Source organism: Triticum aestivum, chromosome 3A, assembly GCF_018294505.1.
Source record: "Triticum aestivum cultivar Chinese Spring chromosome 3A, IWGSC CS RefSeq v2.1, whole genome shotgun sequence".
Lineage (NCBI taxonomy): Eukaryota > Viridiplantae > Streptophyta > Magnoliopsida > Poales > Poaceae > Triticum > Triticum aestivum.
Window position 1 is genome coordinate 441,042,827 of NC_057800.1, and position 20,093 is coordinate 441,062,919.

The 20,093-nt window shown below is 47.6% G+C and overlaps 1 protein-coding gene across 1 annotated transcript; it reads left to right on the forward strand.

Moving 5' to 3' along the window:
* The first annotated feature begins 1,313 nt into the window (after window positions 1-1,313).
* Window positions 1,314-2,380, forward strand: LOC123058396 (uncharacterized). Its single transcript, XM_044481127.1, has one exon. It carries the CDS (start codon window positions 1,520-1,522, stop codon window positions 2,243-2,245), a length of 726 nt encoding a protein of 241 aa, XP_044337062.1. The 5' UTR covers window positions 1,314-1,519; the 3' UTR covers window positions 2,246-2,380.
* Window positions 2,381-20,093: the final 17,713 nt, after the last annotated feature.

Here is a 20,093-nt window from a genome sequence, read left to right on the forward strand (position 1 = left end):
AAATTTGAAACGACGTCTGGCAGCCGGGTTTGTAGAGTTAGAATCCAGAATGATGGGTGCATGATCCGATAATGCCTCTATACGCTCTAGGGATCGCACAGTTACCAGAGGAAATTTTAGTTCCCATTCGGTATCCATGAGTACCCTGTCAAGCTTCTCGTATGTTGGCATAGCTCGGTTATTAGCCCAGGTGAACTGCCGCCCCGACATACTGGCCTCCCGAAGATCCAAACTGTCTATCACAACATTGAATAGGAAAGGCCAGTGAGTGTCAAAGCGGTCATTATTTTTCTCTTCCTGGTACCTAAGGATATTGAAGTCCCCTCCAATAAGCATTGGGTACGGGTTATCCTTAGCCAGGTTTACCAACTCCCGAAGGAAAGCCGGTTTTTGCTCATCTTGGGCCGCCCCATAGACAGCGACGAGAGTCCATGTAAAATTGTCCGTCCTATTTCTTAGGTGACATTTTATATGAAATTCACCAATCGAAAAGGCCAACAAGTCCATGACTGTGGTCAGAATCCCAAGAAGTATTCCTCCGGACCTTCCACGAGCTGGTAGACTATGCCATGCGTAGTCAAAACCACCTGATAGGTGATCGAGAACATGCGGGCGAAAGTCACACTTACTAGCCTCAGAAATTGCCACAAAATCCAATCCATGTTCCCGTACACAATCACCGACGTGTTTATGTTTAGCCAAGTCTGAGAGACCTCTGCTATTCCAAAACATGCCTTTCATGTGGAAACTCGAATCGGTGTGGCCTTCTTGGGCGGTTTTTGTTTCTTTTTAGATGAGTTTGATTTAGATTTCCGCGAGGACGCTGTGAAGTCACAAAACATGGACCCAGGTCTCGCATCATCCAATCCAACCTCGGTAACCTCACCAACCAAGTGGGATATAAGCGGACCATCATATTTGGCATCTGCTTCATCATCCTCCTCGGTTTCAGGGTTAGGTATCGATGCATTACACTTCGGAGAAACCTTTAAACGGTCAATCTCCATATGTGTAAGCACCCCAACCGATAGATTAATTTCATTATCATTCTTTTCCATAGAGCATCCAACATTCTTTAAACTAGAAGAAATATGTGAATCTGAAAAGGAAAGAAAAGATTTCGTGGAGAGATTACCTGGAGCGGTGTCCAAATTACGTGCAGCCTGACGTCGCATTGCCTTGTCCATAGCATGTTCGTCGGTCGGAGAAGAACCGTCAACTGAGACGGGGTGACGGTTACTACGTCGAAGGGGAGAGCTTCCCTCAGACATAAGAGCCATCGGACGATCCGTCGACAATGATGAAGCAGCAGCCAACATGGTAGGTGTGTAGATATATATCTAGTAGCTGTTTTGTAACAACTATACATTTTAAAAAGCAGTACACGCGGTTATCCGGCCAGCACTGCGCTGTCGTTCAAACCAAAACCAACCATGAATCCATCGCACCGGGTCTCCAGTCTGCTTCACAGACTATAATATCATGCTGGCGTAACATTGCACTACTGAATCATAGCTTAATGACTGTCTCCAACCCATCGATAACGACATTCGCTGACCACGTACTACTTCATCTGTTGATTCCAGGCAAGAAGTCAGCGACTCCTCTCATACTGGCCGAGTCTACGTACCGTCGGCGCGTTCGGCCGGCGGCAATGGCGTCGTCTCCTCCGTACCGGTTCCCCGCACTCTGCGAGGAGGAGCCGACGCGACGCTCCGCCAGGCAGTCATGCGGGACATGCGGCGCGTCGGCGGTGGCCAACTGCGTGGCACTGTGCTGCTGCCCGTGCGCCGTGGTGAGCTGCTTCACGCTGGCGCTCGTCAAGGCGCCCTACATGGCGGGCCGGCGATGGGTCAGGCGCGCCAAGACGCGGCGTATCAGCAGGGGCGTGCTGCGGAAGACGAGGCGCGTCCGGAGCCTGGACGACCAGCTGTACCAGGTGGAGGGGCTGGGCGGCGGTGGCGCCGCCGCGCAGGCGAGCAAGGAGGAGGACTGGGGCGGGCTGGGCAGGGCTGCCGCCTCGGGCTGGTGGGAGAACACCAACGATGTAAATTTGCTCGGGGATGGCAGGATGAGGGTGAGCGTGACGGAGAAGGCGTGGATGGAGATGTACGACGTCGGCCTCTGGGGCTTCGGCCGGCTGTCCTTCTCGCTCGCCAGAGACGCCGCGCCCTCGCCCGCCGCGCAGGTGGTCAGAGACGACCCACAGCCCCAGGAGGATGGCACTGTTGCTCCCGGGCGGTGACAGAGTTTGTGCGGCATGCCACGCCTTGGCTAATTGTTTTGTGCTACAAACTTTGTTGCACGCGGTGAGATTGTGTGTGGTTTGTACGGAAATACGGAATGGACAGCTTGTTGGTGATCGACAAGCACCGCTGTTTTGAAGCGTAGATTCACTTATTATGGACTACATACAGAGCAAAATGAGTGAATTTATACTCTAAAATGCATCTACATGCATCTGTATGTGATCCGTACTGAAATCTTTACAAAGACTTATATTTAGAAATGGAGTTTGCATTGGAATCTCCAAAAAGACATATATTTAGGAACGAAGAGAGTACTGTGGTAGGCCGTACATTTGGGGCCAGTTCTTTTCAGGCAAGATTCTACAGAATCGAATCAGGATTCTAAAAAATTCTCCCAAAATCTGCTTCTCCCAGAATCTATCGTCGAGTTCTTTTCAGAGATTGTAGTTTGAGATTCTAGAAACTGTTGTGTGTTGAAATGTCTGTACTACCGTTAGACAGAATTTGTTTGATGAAATGTTAACAGATTGTAGCATTATTCAAGCATGCAGAAATAGAGAGATGCAAAAAGGAGGGCTCACCGTGAGCGTCGACGTCGAACTTTGAGGGACGAGGCTGAGGGCCGGGGCGGACAGAGGGGCGAGGAGGAGCTGAGGAGGGAAGTTGGCCGGTGGGCAGCGACGGCGCGGCAACCCAGTCGCTGCCGCGAAGCTGACGGGGCGGGAAGGGCGGGGCGGACCGGGCAAGGGAGGCTGGCCGGCGGGGGCGGGGGCGGGGATGGCTTGAAGGTCCGCTGCCCCGATGCGGTGCGGGAACTGGGAGACGAGCGAGCGGTCGGGTGCGTCCGCTTGTTGTCGGGGCCCTAGGCTGGACTGCGGGGTGGCATTTTGACCGTAAATACGTGATACAATAGGGGTACAACTATACTTCAAAACGTTTTCTTTTCTGGAACTAGCCAGAATTCTGAGATTGTGGGAGAAACCAGGTATTTTGGGATTTTGGGATTGCACTAGGATTCTGGAGAATCCGGTTCAGATTTTGGAAGTTCAATCGAGTTTTATTTGCTTGGGATTTTTGGGACCGAGATTCTCCATAATCTGCTCAAAAGAACTGGGCCTTGTTCAGGTTCACCTTTGGTCCCGAACTTCTCCAAAATAGTGCAGAATCTTCTTTATTACCTTGACTTCACTTCTTATTAGATTGACAAATATGTGCAGAATCCTTCTTCGGCATTAAAACCAAATTCGTCGTGTTTAGAAGATGCCAGCAATTCCCCCTGATTTGATGGATTTGACTCATAACTCAGATAAGGTCTTTTTTGACAATCTCCTAGTAGCTCATGTAAAATGTGGCAATGAATCCATCTGGGGCGGGTGCCTTCTCAGCATGAGATATGAAAACTGCATCCTTTAGCTATTCCAAAGATAAAGCCTGGTCAAGAGTCTACAAATCAAGGCGTGGGAGCTGCAACTTGTCAAATCAGCTCCCTGTAGGTCTCTAAGGGGGCACTCATCAAAGAAATAAAATGATGTAACAAAATTGTTGGGTTTCGTTTTCTCGTGATTGGTTGTGTCTTCTAGGTCTCTCAAGACTGGAACATGGTTTTTTCGATGCCTCCCGTTTTTCCTTAAATGTAAGAACTTTGTGTTTGCATCGTCTTCTTTTATCCTTGTTAATCTAGACCTCTTCTTCCACATCATTTTTTGAATTGCAACAAATCCCAGGAGTCTTGGCTTTCAGGTGTTGTCTCAACCAACTCTCATCGTCAGGGCCCTCCCCTCTTGGGCCAAATCCAGGTTGAAGATTACGTCATTAGCGATGGCCTCCTAGAGCCTCATCTTGGCCACCTCGTCTCTGATCCATTGTCTCAATGCCTTGGGTGTGCGAGCTAGCCTAGTTTGTATAGTCTGAATCACATCATTACTGGCAATAGGCTTCCTCCAAGCATTAGCAACCTTCCGAAAACCGTCCAACCTTAGCTAAACGATCTTCAAATGGAATCCTTCGAAAGGTCTAGGATCCATCCTGAAGGAGTTCTGGATTAGGGGGTCTCCGGACAGCCAGACTATATCCTTTTGCCGGACTGTTAGACTATGAAGATACAAGATTGAAAACTTCGTCTCGTGTCCGGATGGGACTCTACTTGGCGTGGAAGGCAAGCTAGGCAGTACGGATATGGATATCTCCTCCTTTGTAACCGACCTTATGTAACCCTAACCCTCTCCGGTGTCTATATAAACCGGAGGGTTTAGTCCGTAGGACAACAGACAATCATACCATAGGCTAGCTTTTAGGGTTTAGCCTCTCCGATCTCGTGGTAGATCAACTCTTGTAATACCCATACCATTAAGAATAAATCAAGCAGGACGTAGGGTTTTACCTCCATCAAGAGGGCCCGAACCTGGGTAAAACGTCGTGTCCCCTGCCTCCTGTTACCATCCGCCTTAGACGCACAGTTCGGGACCCCCTACCCGAGATCCGCCGGTTTTGACACCGACATTGGTGCTTTCATTGAGAGTTCCTCTGTGTCGTCGCCATTAGGCTTGATGGCTCCTACGATCACCGATAGCGATGCAGTCCAGGGTGAGACTTTTCTCCCCGGACAGATCTTTGTGTTCGGCGACTTCGCACTGCGGGCCAACTCGCTTGGCCATCTGGAGCAGATCGAAAGTTACGCCCCTGGCCACCAGGTCAGGTTTGGAAGCTTAAACTACACGGCCAACATCCGCGGAGACTTGATCTTCAACGGATTCGAGCCTCTGCCTTATGCGTCACGCGGTCACGATGAGTACGATTTAGCTCTACCATCAGACAGTGTTCAGGAGATCGCACCGGCAGCCGCTCCGACCCTCAATTTGGAGCCAGTTGCGCCGTCCATGGACGGGTGGATGGCCGCCGCCACGGAGGCCTTACCCTCAGCGGCGATCGAGCCGAACATCGACCTTACCCTGCACGAGAGCCGTGTTGTTAGACTGCCGGATCCTTCTCCGGCCACGGACTCCGAACTGCCTGCGCCCGTTCCTAGCGAATTCGATGGGGCGCCGATCATGGAGTTTACCTTCGTGGATATTTTTCAGCACTCGCCCTTTGGCGACATATTGAACTCATTAAGGTCTCTCTTCTTGTCAGGAGGATCCTGGCCGAACTATGTCCGGCAGGATTGGTATGCGGATGACGAAGAAATTCGCTGCCCACACACCACCCACTTAGTAGCCACTGTCGACGACTTAACCGACATGCTCGACTTCGACTCCGAAGACATCGACGGTATGGACGACGATGCGGGAGACGAAGAGGAACCACTGCCCACAAGGCACTGGACAGCCACCTTATCATACGATATATACATGGTGGACACACCCAAAGAAGGCAATGGCGACGAGACAGCGGAGGATGACCCCTCCAAGAAGCAACCCAAGCGCCAACGTCAGCAGCGCCGCTCTAAGTCCCGCCAAAGCAAAAGTGGTGATACCGGCACAGGAGATAATAACACTCCGGATAGTGCCAAAGATGGCAACAATCCCCTCCAGCACGATCTAGGACAGGAGGATGGAGAGGCCAGCCCTCCAGAGAGAGTGGTAGATGGAGAGGCGGAGGATGATAATTACATGCCCCCTCCGAAGACGAGGCAAGCCTCGACGATGACGAATTCGTCGTGCCAGAGGATCCCGTCGAACAAGAGCGCTTCAAGCGCCGGCTTATAGCCACGGCAAATAGCCTTAAGAAAAAGCAGCAGCAGCTTCAAGCTGATCAAGATCTGCTAGCTGACAGATGGACTGAAGTCCTCGCGGCCGAGGAATATAAACTCGAATGCCCCTCCAAGAGTTACCCAAAATGCAGGTTGCTACCCGGACTGGAGGAAGAAGCGTATGACGCGGCTGATCGGCCACCTCGTGGCCGCGATAGAGAGGCATTCCAGCCAAAAGCTCAGCCTGCACCCCAACGCCATTCAAATAAAAAGGCATGGGGAAATACGCCAGACCTGCGAGACGTACTGGAGGACAAAGCAAAACATGCAAGATCGATCTACGGATCACGAGGGCGCGCCACTACGCGACACGATAAACGTCACGCCGGATACAGTAAAAGTAAATCCGGCCGGGCCAAACACAGCGGGCAAGACTCGTTGGAGCTGTGTCGCGATATAGCCCAATACAGAGGTGCCGCACACCCCTTATGCTTCACAGATGAAGTAATGGATCATCAAATCTCACAGGGTTTCAAACCCGTAAACATAGAATCATATGATGGTACAACAGATCCTGCGATATGGATCGAGGATTTCCTCCTGCATATCCACATGGCACGCGGTGATGATCTACACGACATTAAATACCTCCCACTCAAACTCAAAGGACCAGCTCGGCATTGGCTCAATAGCTTGCCAGCAGAGTCCATTGGCTGTTGGGAAGAACTGGAAGCCGCATTCCTCGACAACTTTCAGGGCACTTACGTGCGACCACCAGATGCCGATGACTTGAGCCACATGATTTAGCAGCCAGAGGAATCGGCCAGGCAATTCTGAACACGGTTCCTCACAAAGAAAAATCAAATTGTCGACTGTCTGGATGCAGAGGCCCTAGCAGCTTTCAAGCACAACATCCGCGACGAGTGTCACTAGTATGCCTCTACTTGACTAGCTCGTTGATCAAAGATGGTTATGTTTCCTAACCATAGACATGAGTTGTTATTTGGTTAACGGGATCACATCATTAGGAGAATGATGTGATTGACTTGACCCATTCCATTAGCTTAGCACTTGATCGTTTAGTTTGTTTCTATTGCTTTCTTCATAACTTATATATGTTCCTATGACTATGAGATTATGCAACTCCCGTTTACCAGAGTACACTTTGTATGCTACCAAACGTCACAACGTAACTGGGTGATTATTGATACGTCTCCAATGTATCTATAATTTTTGATTGCTCCATGCTATATTATCTACTGTTTTGGGCAATATTGGGCTTTATTATCCACTTTTATATTACTTTTGGGACTAACCTATTAACCGGAGGCCCAGCCCAATTTCCTATTTTATGCCTATTTCAGTGTTTCAAAGAAAAGGAATATCAGACGGAGTCGAAACGGAACGAAATCAACTGGAGAAGTTATTTTTGGAAGGAAACACACCTGATGGACTTGGACCCCACGTCAGGGGAGACACGAGGTGCTCACGAGGGTGGGCCCCCCCTAGGGCGCGCCCCCTGCCTCATGGGGCCCCCGTGGCTCCTTCGACGTCCTCCCTGCACCCATATATACCCACGTGACCTAAAACTTCCAGAACGCAACATAGATCGGGAGTTCCGCCGCTAGAAGCCTCCGTAACCAGCAAAAGTCAATCGGGACCCTGTTCCGGCACCCTGCCGGAGGGGGGATCCCTCACCGGTGGCCATCTTCATCATCCAGGCGCTCTCCATGACGAGGAGGGAGTAGTTCTCCCTCGGGGCTGAGGGTATGTACCAGTAGCTATGTGTTTGATCTCTCTCTCGTGTTCTTGAGATGATACGATCTTGATGTATCGCGAGCTTTGCTATTATATTTGGATCATGTGATGTCTCTTCCCCCCTCTTCTCTCTTGTAATGAATCGAGTTTCCCCTTTTGAAGTAATCTTATCGGATTGAGTCTTTAAAGACTTGAGAACACTTGATGTATGTCTTGCCGTGGATATCTGTGGTGACAATAGGATACCGCGTGCCACTTGATGTATGTTTTGCTGACCAACTTGCGGGTTCATGAACCTATGCATAGGGGTTGGCACACGTTTTCGTCGTGATTCTCCGATAGAACTTTGGGGCACTCTTCGAGGTCCTTTGTGTTGGTTGAATAGATGAATCTGAGATTGTGTGATGCATATCGTATAATCATACCCACGAATACTTGAGGTGACATTGGAGTATCTAGGTGACATTAGGGTTTTGATTGATTTGTATCTTAAGGTGTTATTCTAGTACGAACTCTAGGGCTGTTTGTGACACCTATAGGAATAGCCCAACGGATTGATTGGAAAGAATAACTTTGAGGTGGTTTCGTACCCTACCATAATCTCTTCGTTCGTTCTCCGCTATTAGTGACTTTGGAGGGACTCTTTGTTGCATGTTGAGGTATAGTTTTATGATCCAATTATGTTAGTATTGTTGAGGGAACTTACACTAGCGAAAGTATGAACCCTAGGCCTTGTTTCAACACATTGCAATACCGTTTACGCTCACTTTTATCACTTGCTACCTTGCTGTTTTTATATTTTCAGATTACAAAAACTATTATCTACTATCCATATTGCACTTGTATCACCATCTCTTCGCCGAATTAGTGCACCTATACAATTTACCATTGTATTGGGTGTGTTGGGGACATAAGAGACTCTTTGTTATTTGATTGCAGGGTTGCTTGAGAGAGACCATCTTCATCCGACGCCTCCTACTGATTGATAAACCTTAGGTCATCCACTTGAGGGAAATTTGCTACTGTCCTACAAACCTCTGCACTTGGAGGCCCAACAACGTCTACAAGAAGAAGGTTGTGTAGTAGACATCAATTATAAAGGTGCTCTACAGGTGTCTCTGAAGGTATTTGTTGGGTTGGCGTATTTCGAGATTAGGATTTGTCACTCCGATTGTCGGAGAGGTATCTCTGGGCCCTCTCGGTAATGCACATCACTCAAGCCATGCAAGCATTACAACTAATAAGTTAGTTGCGGGATGATGTATTACGGAACAAGTAAAGAGACTTGCCGGTAACGAGATTGAACTAGGTATTGAGATACCGACGATCGAATCTCGGGCAAGTAACATACCGATGACAAAGGGAACAATGTATATTGTTATGCGGTTTGACCGATGAAGATCTTCGTAGAATATGTAGGAGCCAATATGAGCATCCAGGTTCCGCTATTGGTTATTGACCGGAGACGTGTCTCGGTCATGTCTACATAGTTCTCGAACCCGTAGGGTCCGCACGCTTAAAGTTCGGTGACGATCGTAATTAGGGTTTTTGTATTTTGATGTAGCGAAGGTTGTTCGGTGTCCCGGATGTGATCGCGGACATGACAAGGAGTCTCGAAATGGTCGAGACATAAATATTGATATATTGGAAGCCTATATTTGGATATCGGAAACGTTCCGGGTGAAATCGGGATTTTACCGGAGTATCGGGGGGTTACCGGAACCCCCCGAGGGGTTATTGGGCCTGCAGAGGCCCTAAGGGAGAAGAGGAAGGCTGGCCAGGGCAGGCCGCGCCCCCCTCCCCCTAGTCTGAATAGGACAAGGAAGGGGGGGCGGCGCCCCCCTTTCCTCTTTCTCCCTTCCCCCTTCCTTTTCCAACAAGGCAAGAGGGGGAAGTCCTACTCCCGATGGGAGTAGGACTCCTCCAGGCGCACCCCTTGGGCCGGCCGCACCTCCCCCTCTCCCTCCTTTATATACGGGGGCAAGGGGGCACCCCATGACACACAAGTTGATCTTCGTGATCGTTCCTTAGCCGTGTGCGGTGCCCCCTTCCACCATATTCCACCTCGGTCATATCGTAGCGGTGCTTAGGCGAAGCCCTGCGTCGGTAGCACATCATCACCGTCATCACGCCGTCATGCTGACGAAACTCTCCCTCAACACTTTGCTGGATCGGAGCTCGAGGGACGTCATCGAGTTGAACATGTGCAGAACTCGGAGGTGCCGTACGTTCGGTACTTGGATCGGTCGGATCGGGAAGACGTACTACTTCCTCTACGTTGTGTCAACGCTTCCGTTGCCGGTCTATGAGGGTACGTAGACAACACTCTCCCCTCTCGTTGCTATGCATCACCATGATCTTGCGTGTGCGTAGGAATTTTTTTGAAATTACTACATTCCCCAAACAGTGGCATCCGAGCCTAGGTTTTATGCGTTGATGTTATGCACGAGTAGAACACAAGTGAGTTGTGGGCGATATAAGTCATACTGCTTACCAGCATGTCATACTTTGGTTCAGCGGTATTGTTGGATGAAGCGGCCCAGACCGACATTACGCGTACGCTTACGCGAGACTAGTTCTACCGACGTGCTTTGCACACAGGTGGCTGACGGGTGTCAGTTTCTCCAACTTTAGTTGAACCAAGTGTGGCTACGCCCGGTCCTTGCGAAGGTTAAAACAGCACCAACTTGACAAACTATCGTTGTGGTTTTGATGCGTAGGTAAGAACGGTTCTTGCTAAGCCCGTAGCAGCCACGTAAAACTTGCAACAACAAAGTAGAGGACGTCTAACTTGTTTTTGCAGGGCATGTTGTGATGTGATATGGTCAAGACATGATGCTAAATTTTATTGTATGAGATGATCATGTTTTGTAACCAAGTTATCGGCAACTGGCAGGAGCCATATGGTTGTCGCTTTATTGAATGCAATACAATTGCGCTGTAATGCTTTACTTTATCACTAAGCGGTAGCGATAGTCGTGGAAGCATAAGATTGGCGAGACGACCATGATGCTATGATGGAGATCAAGGTGTCGCGCCGGTGACGATGGTGATCATGACGGTACTTCGGAGATGGAGATCACAAGTACAAGATGATGATGGCCATATCATATCACTTATATTGATTGCATGTGATGTTTATCTTTTATGCATCTTATCTTGATTTGATTGACGGTAGCATTATAAGATGATCCCTCACTAAATTATCAAAGTATAAGTGTTCTCCCTGAGTATGCACCATTGCGAAAGTTCTTCGTGCTGAGACACCACATGATGATTGGGTGTGATAGGCTCTACGTTCAAATACAACGGGTGCAAAACAGTTGCACACACGGAATACTCAGGTTAAACTTGACGAGCCTAGCATATAACAGATATGGCCTCGGAACACGGAGACTGAAAGGTCGAGCGTGAATCATATAGTAGATATAATCAACATATTGATGTTCACCATTGATACTACTCCATCTCACGTGATGATCGGACATGGTTTAGTTGATTTGGATCACGTGATCACTTAGAGGATTAGAGGGATATCTTTCTAAGTGGGAGTTCTTAAGTAATATGATTAATTGAACTTAAAAATTTATCATGAACTTAGTACCTGATAGTATCTTGCTTGTCTATGTTTGGTTGTAGATAGATGGCTCGTGTTGTTGTTCCGTTGAATTTTAATGCGTTCCTTGAGAAAGCAAAGTTGAAAGATGATGGTAGCAATTACACGGACTGGGTTCGTAACTTGAGGATTATCCTCATTGCTGCATAGAAGAATTACGTCCTGGAAGCACCGCTAAGTGCCAAGCCTGCTGCAGGAGCAACACCAGATGTTATGAATGTCTGGCTGAGCAAAGCTGATGACTACTCGATAGTTTAGTGTGCCATGCTTTACGGCTTAGAACCAAGTCTTCAATGACATTTTGAACGTCATGGAGCATATGAGATGTTCCAGGAGTTGAAGTTAATATTTCAAGCAAATGCCCGGATTGATAGATATGAAGTCTCCAATAAGTTCTATAGCTGCAAGATGGAGGAGAATAGTTCTGTCAGTGAACATATACTCAAAATGTCTGGGTATCATAATCACTTGACTCAACTGGGGGTTAATCTTCCTGTTGATAGTGTCATTGACAGAGTTCTTCAATCACTGCCACCAAGCTACAAAAGCTTCATGATGAACTATAATATGCAAGGATGAATAAGACTATTCCTGAGCTCTTCGCAATGCTAAAATCCGCGGAGGTAGAAATCAAGAAGGAGCATCAAGTGTTGATGGTCAATAAGACCACCAGTTTCAAGAAAAAGGGCAAAGGGAAGAAGAAAGGGAACTTCAATAAGAACAGCAAACAAGTTGCTGCTCAGGAGAAGAAACCCAAGTCTGGACCTAATCCTGAGACTGGGTGCTTCTACTGCAAGCAGACTGGTCACTGGAAGCGGAATTGCCCCAAGTATTTGGCGGATAAGAAGGATGGCAAAGTGAACAAAGGTATATGTGATATACATGTTATTGATGTGTACCTTACTAATGCTCGCAGTAGCACCTGGGTATTTGATACTGGTTCTGTTGCTAACATTTGCAACTCGAAACAGGAGCTACGGATTAAGCGAAGATTGGCAAAGGACGAGGTGACGATGCGTGCGGGAAATGGTTCCAAAGTCTATGTGATCGCGGTCGGCACGCTACCTCTACATCTACCTTCAGGATTAGTATTATACCTAAATAATTGTTATTTGGCACCAGCGTTGAGCATGAACATTATATCTGGATCTTGTTTGATGCGAGATGGTTATTCATTTAAATCAGAGAATAATGGTTGTTCTATTTATATGAGTAATATCTTTTATGGTCATGCACCCTTGAAGAGTGGTCTATTTTTGATGAATCTCGATAGTAGTGATACACATATTCATAATGTTGAAATCAAAAGATGCAGAGTTGATAATGATAGTGCAACTTATTTGTGGTACTGCCGTTTAGGTCATATCGGTGTAAAGCGCATGAAGAAACTCCATACTGATGGACTTTTGGAACCACTTGATTATGAATCACTTGGTACTTGCGAACCGTGCCTCATGGGTAAGATGACTAAAACGCCGTTCTCCGGTACTATGGAGAGAGCAACGGATTTGTTGGAAATCATACATACAGATGTATGTGGTCCAATGAATGTTGAGGCTCGTGGCGGATATCGTTATTTTTCTAACCTTCACAGATGATTTAAGCAGATATGGGTATATCTACTTAATGAAACATAAGTCTGAAACATTTGAAAAATTCAAAGAATTTCAGAGTGAAGTTGAAAATCATCGTAACAAGAAAATAAAGTTTCTATGATCTGATCGTGGAGGAGAATATTTGAGTTACGAGTTTGGTCTACATTTGAAACAATGCGGAATAGTTTCGCAACTCATGCCACCCGGAACACCACAGCGCAATGGTGTGTCCGAACGTCGTAATCGTACTTTATTAGATATGGTGCGATCTATGATGTCTCTTACTGATTTACCGCTATCGTTTTGGGGTTATGCTTTAGAGACGGCTGCATTCAAGTTAAATAGGACACCATCGAAATCCGTTGAGACGACGCCTTATGAACTGTGGTTTGGCAAGAGACCAAAGTTGTCGTTTCTGAAAGTTTGGGGCTGCGATTCTTATGTGAAAAAGCTTCAACCTGATAAGCTCGAATCCAAATCGGAGAAATGTGTCTTCATAGGATACCAAAGGAGACTGTTGGGTAAACCTTCTATCACAGATCCGAAGGCAAGACTTTTGTTGCTAAATTCAGAGTTTTTCTAGAGAAGGAGTTTCTCTCAAAAGAAGTGAGTGGGAGAAAAATAGAACTTGATGAGGTAACTGTACCTGCTCCCTTATTGGAAAGTAGTACATCACAGAAACCGGTTTATGTGACACCTACACCAATTAGTGAGGAAGCTAATGATAATGATCATGAAACTTCAGATCAAGTTACTACCGAACCTCGTAGATCAACCAGAGTAAGATCCACACCAGAGTGGTACGGTAATCCTATTCTGGAAGTCATGTTGCTAGATCATGATGAACCTACAAACTATGAAGAAGCGATGGTGAGCCCAGATTCCGCAAAATGGCTAGAAGCCATGAAATTTGAGATGGGATCCATGTATGAGAACAAAGTGTGGACTTTGGTTGACTTGCCCATTGAATGGCAAGCAATTGAGAATAAATGGATCTTCAAGAAGAAGACTGACACTGATGGTAATGTTACTGTCTACAAAGCTCGACTTGTTGCGAAAGGTTTTTGACAAGTTCAAGGGATTGACTACGATGAGACCTTCTCACCCGTAGCGATGCTTAAGTCTGTCCGAATCATGTTAGCAATTGCCGCATTTTATGATTATGAAATTTGGCAAATGGATGTCAAAACTGCATTCCTGAATGGATTTCTGGAAGAAGAGTTGTATATGATGCAACCGGAAGGTTTTGTCGATCCAAAGGGAGCTAACAAAGTGTGCGAGCTCCAGCGATCCATTTATGGACTGGTGCAAGCCTCTCAGAGTTGGAATAAACGCTTTGATAGTGTGATCAAAGCATTTGGTTTTATACAGATTTTTGGAGAAGCCTGGATTTACAAGAAAATGAGTGGGAGCTCTGTAGCATTTCTGATATTATATGTGGATGACATATTATTGATTGGAAATAATATAGAATTTCTGGATAGCATAAAGGGATTCTTGAGTAAGAGTTTTTCAATGAAAGACCTCGGTGAAGCTGCTTACGTATTGGGCATTAAGATCTATAGAGATAGATCAAGACGCTTAATTGGACTTTCACAAAGCACATACCTTGACAAAGTTTTGAGGAAGTTCAAAATGGATCTACCAAAGAAAGGGTTCTTGCCTGTGTTACAAGGTGTGAAGTTGAGTAAGACTCAATGTCCAACCACTGCAGAAGATAGAGAGAAAATGAAAGATGTTCCCTATGCTTCAGCCATAGGCTCTATCATGTATGCAATGATGTGTACCATACCTGATGTGTGCCTTGCTATAAGTCTAGCAGGGAGGTACCAAAGTAATCCAGGAGTGGATCACTGGACAGCGGTCAAGAACATCCTGAAGTACCTGAAAAGAACTAAGGATATGTTTCTCGTATATGGAGGTGACAAAGAGCTCATCGTAAATGGTTACGTTGATGCAAGCTTTGACACTGATCCGGATGATTCTAAATCGCAAACCGGATACGTGTTTACATTAAACGGTGGAGCTGTCAGTTGGTGCAGTTCTAAACAAAGCGTCATGGTGGGATCTACATGTGAAGCGGAGTACATAGCTGCTTCGGAAGCAGCAAATGAAGGAGTCTGGATGAAGGAGTTCATATCCGATCTAGGTGTCATACCTAGTCCATCGGGTCCAATGAAAATCTTTTGTGACAATACTGGTGCAATTGCCTTGGCAAAGGAATCCAGATTTCACAAGAGAACCAAGCACATCAAGAGACGCTTCAATTCCATTCGGGATTTAGTCCAAGTGGGGGACATAGAAATTTGAAGATACATATGGATCTGAATGTTGCAGACCCGCTGACTAAGCCTCTTCCACAAGCAAAACATGATCAGCACCAAGGCTCCATGGGTGTTAGAATCATTACTGTGTAATCTAGATTATTGACTCTAGTGCAAGTGGGAGACTGAAGGAAATATGCCCTAGAGGCAATAATAAAGTTATTATTTATTTCCTTGTATCATGATAAATGTTTATTATTCATGCTAGAATTGTATTAACCGGAAACATAATACATGTGTGAATACATAGACAAACAGAGTGTCACTAGTATGCCTCTACTTGACTAGCTCGCTGATCAAAGATGGTTATGTTTCCTAACCATAGACATGAGTTGTTATTTGGTTAACAGGATCACATCATTAGGAGAATGATGTGATTGACTTGAACCATTCCATTAGCTTAGCACCTGATCGTTTAGTTTGTTGCTATTGCTTTCTTCATAACTTATATATGTTCCTATGACTATGAGATTATGCAACTCCCGTTTACCGGAGGAACACTTTGTGTGCTACCAAACGTCACAACGTAACTGGGTGATTATAAAGGTGCTCTACAGGTGTCTCTGAAGGTATTTGTTGGGTTGGCGTATTTCGAGATTAGGATTTGTCACTCCGATTGTCGGAGAGGTATCTCTGGGCCCTCTCGGTAATGCACATCACTCAAGCCTTACAAGCATTACAACTAATAAGTTAGTTGTGGGATGATGTATTACGGAACGAGTAAAGAGACTTGTCGGTAACGAGATTGAACTAGGTATTGAGATACCGACGATCGAATCTCGGGCAAGTAACATACCGATGACAAAGGGAACAACGTATATTGTTATGCGGTCTGACCGATAAAGATCTTCATAGAATATGTAGGAGCCAATATGAGCATCCAGGTTCCGCTATTGGTTATTGACCGGAGATGTGTCTCGGTCATGTCTACATAGTTCTCGAACCCGTAGGGTCCGCACGCTTAAAGTTTGGTGACGATCGTAATTAGGGTTTTTGTGTTTTGATGTACCGAAGGTTGTTCGGTGTCCCAGATGTGATCACGGACATGACGAGGAGTCTCGAAATAGTCGATACATAAGGAATGATATATGGGAAGCCTATATTTGGATATCGGAAACGTTCCGGGTGAAATCAGGATTTTACCGGAGTACCGAGGGGTTACCGGAACCCCCCCCCCCCCTTGGGGGTTATTGGGCCTACATGGGCCCTAAGGGAGAAGAGGAGGGCCGGCCAGGGCAGGCCGCACGCCCCCTCCCCCCTAGTCCGAATAGGACAAGGAAGGGGGGCGGCGCCCCCCTTTCCTCTTTCTCCCTTCCCCCTTCCTTTTCCAACAAGGCAAGAGGGGGGAGTCCTACTCCCGGTGGGAGTAGGACTCCTCCAGGCGCACCCCTTGGGCCGGCCGCACCTCCCCCTCTCCCTCCTTTATATATGGGGGCAAGGGGCACCCCATGACACACAAGTTGATCTTTGTGATCGTTCCTTAGCCGTGTGCGGTGCCCCCTTCCACCATATTCCACCTCGGTCATATCGTAGCGGTGCTTAGGCGAAGCCCTGCGTCGGTAGAACATCATCACCGTCATCACGCAGTCGTGCTGACAAAACTCTCCCTCAATACTTTGCTGGATCGGAGCTCGAGGGACGTCACCGAGTTGAACGTGTGCAGAACTCGGAGGTGTCGTACGTTCGGTACTTGGACCGGTCGGATCGGGAAGACATACGACTACTTCCTCTACGTTGTGTCAACGCTTCCATTGCCGGTCTACGAGGGTACGTAGACAACACTCTCCCCTCTCGTTTCTATGCATCACCATGATCTTGCGTGTGCGTAGGAATTTTTTTGAAATTACTACATTCCCCAAACAGGCAGTAGGAGGTCACGTCGCAACAAACATAAGCGCCACATTAACAGCGACAATACCGAGGATACGACAGTCAATGCTGGATTCAAAGGCTCTAAACCCGGTCAGCGGAAAAAGCCATTCAAAAGAAGCACTCCGGGCCCGTCCAGTTTGGACCGTATACTCGATCGCTCGTCTCAAATACACGGCACCCCCAACAAGCCAGCCAACCACACCAATAGGGATTGTTGGGTGTTCAAGCAGGCCGGCAAGTTAATTGCCGAAAACAAAGATAAGGGGCCACATAGCGATGACGAGGAGGAGCCCCGGCAGCCGAATACCGGAGGACAGAAGAGGTTCCCCCCACAAGTGCGGACGGTGAACATGATATACGCGACCCACATCCCCAAGAGGGAGCGGAAGCGTGCACTCAGGGACGTATATGCCTTGGAGCCAGTCGCCCCAAAGTTCAACCCATGGTCCTCCTGCCTGATCACCTTCGATCGCAGGGACCACCCCACTAGTATCCGTCATGGCGGATTCCGCACTGGTCTTAGACCCAATTATTGACGGATTTCACCTCACTCGAGTCCTTATGGATGGCGGCAGCAGCCTGAACCTGCTTTACCAGGACACGGTGCGCAAAATGGGTATAGACCCCTCAAGGATCAAACCCACAAAAACGACCTTTAAAGGCGTCATACCGGGTGTAGAGGCCCATTGCACAGGCTCAGTCACACTGGAAGTGGTCTTCGGATCCCCGGATAACTTCTGAAGCGAAGAGTTAATCTTCGATATAGTCCTGTTTCGCAGTGGTTATCATGCACTGCTCGGGCGAACCGCATTTGCGAGATTCAACGCGGTACCGCATTATGCATACCTCAAGCTCAAGATGCTAGGACCTCAGGGGGTCATTACAGTTAATGGAAACACAGAGCGCTCTCTCCGAACGGAGGAGCACACCGCGGCCCTCGCAGCGGAAGTGCAAAGCAGCCTCTTAAGGCAATCCACTAGTTCGGCGTTTAAGGACCCGAACACCTTCAAGCGCGCCCGGAGTAATCGGCAACAAGACCGCCTGGCACGTTCCGAGCTTGCATAGCAATACGGCCCCCACCCCGGCCCAAGCGAAACGGTGAAACTCGTGCCACACGTACATAATTACGCATTAAAAATACCATGGGCACAGGTAGGGAGGAGGCACGACTACGGCACGCCCCAAGACGCGGCTTAAACCGCACTAGGGGCTTCCCGCTTTGTTATTTTCCCTCTTTCAGGACATTAATAACTAGAAACCCTGTCCGGCAGCATGATTGCCGAACAGATGATGCAGCAACCAAGGAGGCAGAAAGCTACATCACACCATGGAACTCCCAGGTGGATTACGATAACGAGTGAAATACTTTCTTTAATATTATTCATCAGCTTGCCCTTGGAGGGGACATAGTCCTACTTTTTGCTTATCGCACTACCTATATCATTCTACTCTAACGCACGTTTTTTAATAAACAATGCATTTCATTAAGGCTTTTATTGCATTCTTCTTTTTTATATATATGTGTTCATTATTGACACCTTGCAACTGTACACTTTGGTACGGCCAATACACCAGGGGCTTAAGTACCCCACAATATGGTGTGAGAAGTCTGGACACTTTCACAAGTGCGGCACCCCGAACTTATAGCATTATATGCATCAGCTCCGAATCATGTCTTTGGTCAATAGTTGGGTTTGCCCGGCTCCCATGTTTTGGTACCTTACATTCCGCTGTATCGGCTAAGGTAGCACTGGGAGAACTACTGCGATTGTGCTCCGGTTCAGCTGGGCTAAGCACCTCAGTAGAGAAAGCTAAAACTGACTGTCATGATAAGGCGAGAGACTAGTCGCTGTTCGAGAGGTTTTCGAGTCCCTAAAGACTTATGCCTCTTAGAGCGAGGAGTCGGCCCTGTCCGTCTTAAGGCGTGTATCGCGCCCCGAATTCGGCCTTCCGAATACTAGGGGCTTCGCCAAAATTTAAAATTATAGAATTCTATGGGTAAGTGAGAGTGATAACGCATTATAGTCTGATTGCCTTGTTCGTTGTGCTGAGCACCTCCCTCGAAGGACCCAACAATGGGAACAAGAGTGCTCAGGTTTATCCGGAACACCCCAGCACTCGTGGCATGGGGGCAGAAGCTGACGACTAGCCATCTCTCATATTTGATAAACAGCCAAACAGAAGGTAATATTTTAAATTCAAACAAGCATTGCATAGCGCATATGAACAAGTTTTCATAACTATAGGATTACACGAGCAAGTTTACTCGAATATTATATTTTTCGTACACTCGTCTGCTACGAGACGAGCACCCTTTAGGACACCCTCATAGTACATCTCGGGGTGGCGATGCTCCTTGCCCTCCGGCGACCCTTCCTTGATCAGCTTCACGGCGTCTAGCTTGGCCCATTGCACCTTCACACGGGCGAAAGTCCGGCATGCACCTTCGATGCAGACAGACCGCTTGACGACTTCCAGCCGTGGGCAGACATCCACAAGCCGCCTCACCAGGCCGAAGTAGCTGTTCGGAAGGGCGTCGCCAGGCCACAGGCGGACTATAAAGCCCTTCATGGCCTATTCGGCTGCCTTGTGTAGCTCGACCAGCTGCTTTAGCTGGTCGCTCATAGGCACCGGGTGTTCGGTCCCAGTATATTGGGCCCAGAACAACTTCTCTGTTGAGCTTCCCTCCTCGGCCCGGTAAAACGTTGCGGCATCCGACACACTGCGGGGAAAATCTGCAAATGCTCCTGGAGAGCTCCGGATTTGGGTAAGTAACAAGTAATATACTTTCACATGCTTGCTTTGCATATAGAATGCCTTACCCGCCGCTATCTTCTTCATCGCATCAATCTCCTGGAAGACCTTTTGGGCTTCGGCCTTGGCATTCTTTGCGCTCTAGAGGGCCGCGGCAAGCTCGGACTCTCGCGTCTTCAAGTCAAGCTCCAACGCCTTGTGCTTTGTCACGAGAGCTTGGAGCTCTTGCTGCACCTC

Excerpts from the sequence above, each read along its gene's own strand:
- LOC123058396 (XM_044481127.1), top strand. The coding sequence starts at position 1,520 with ATGACTGTCTCCAACCCATCGATAACGACATTCGCTGACCACGTACTA.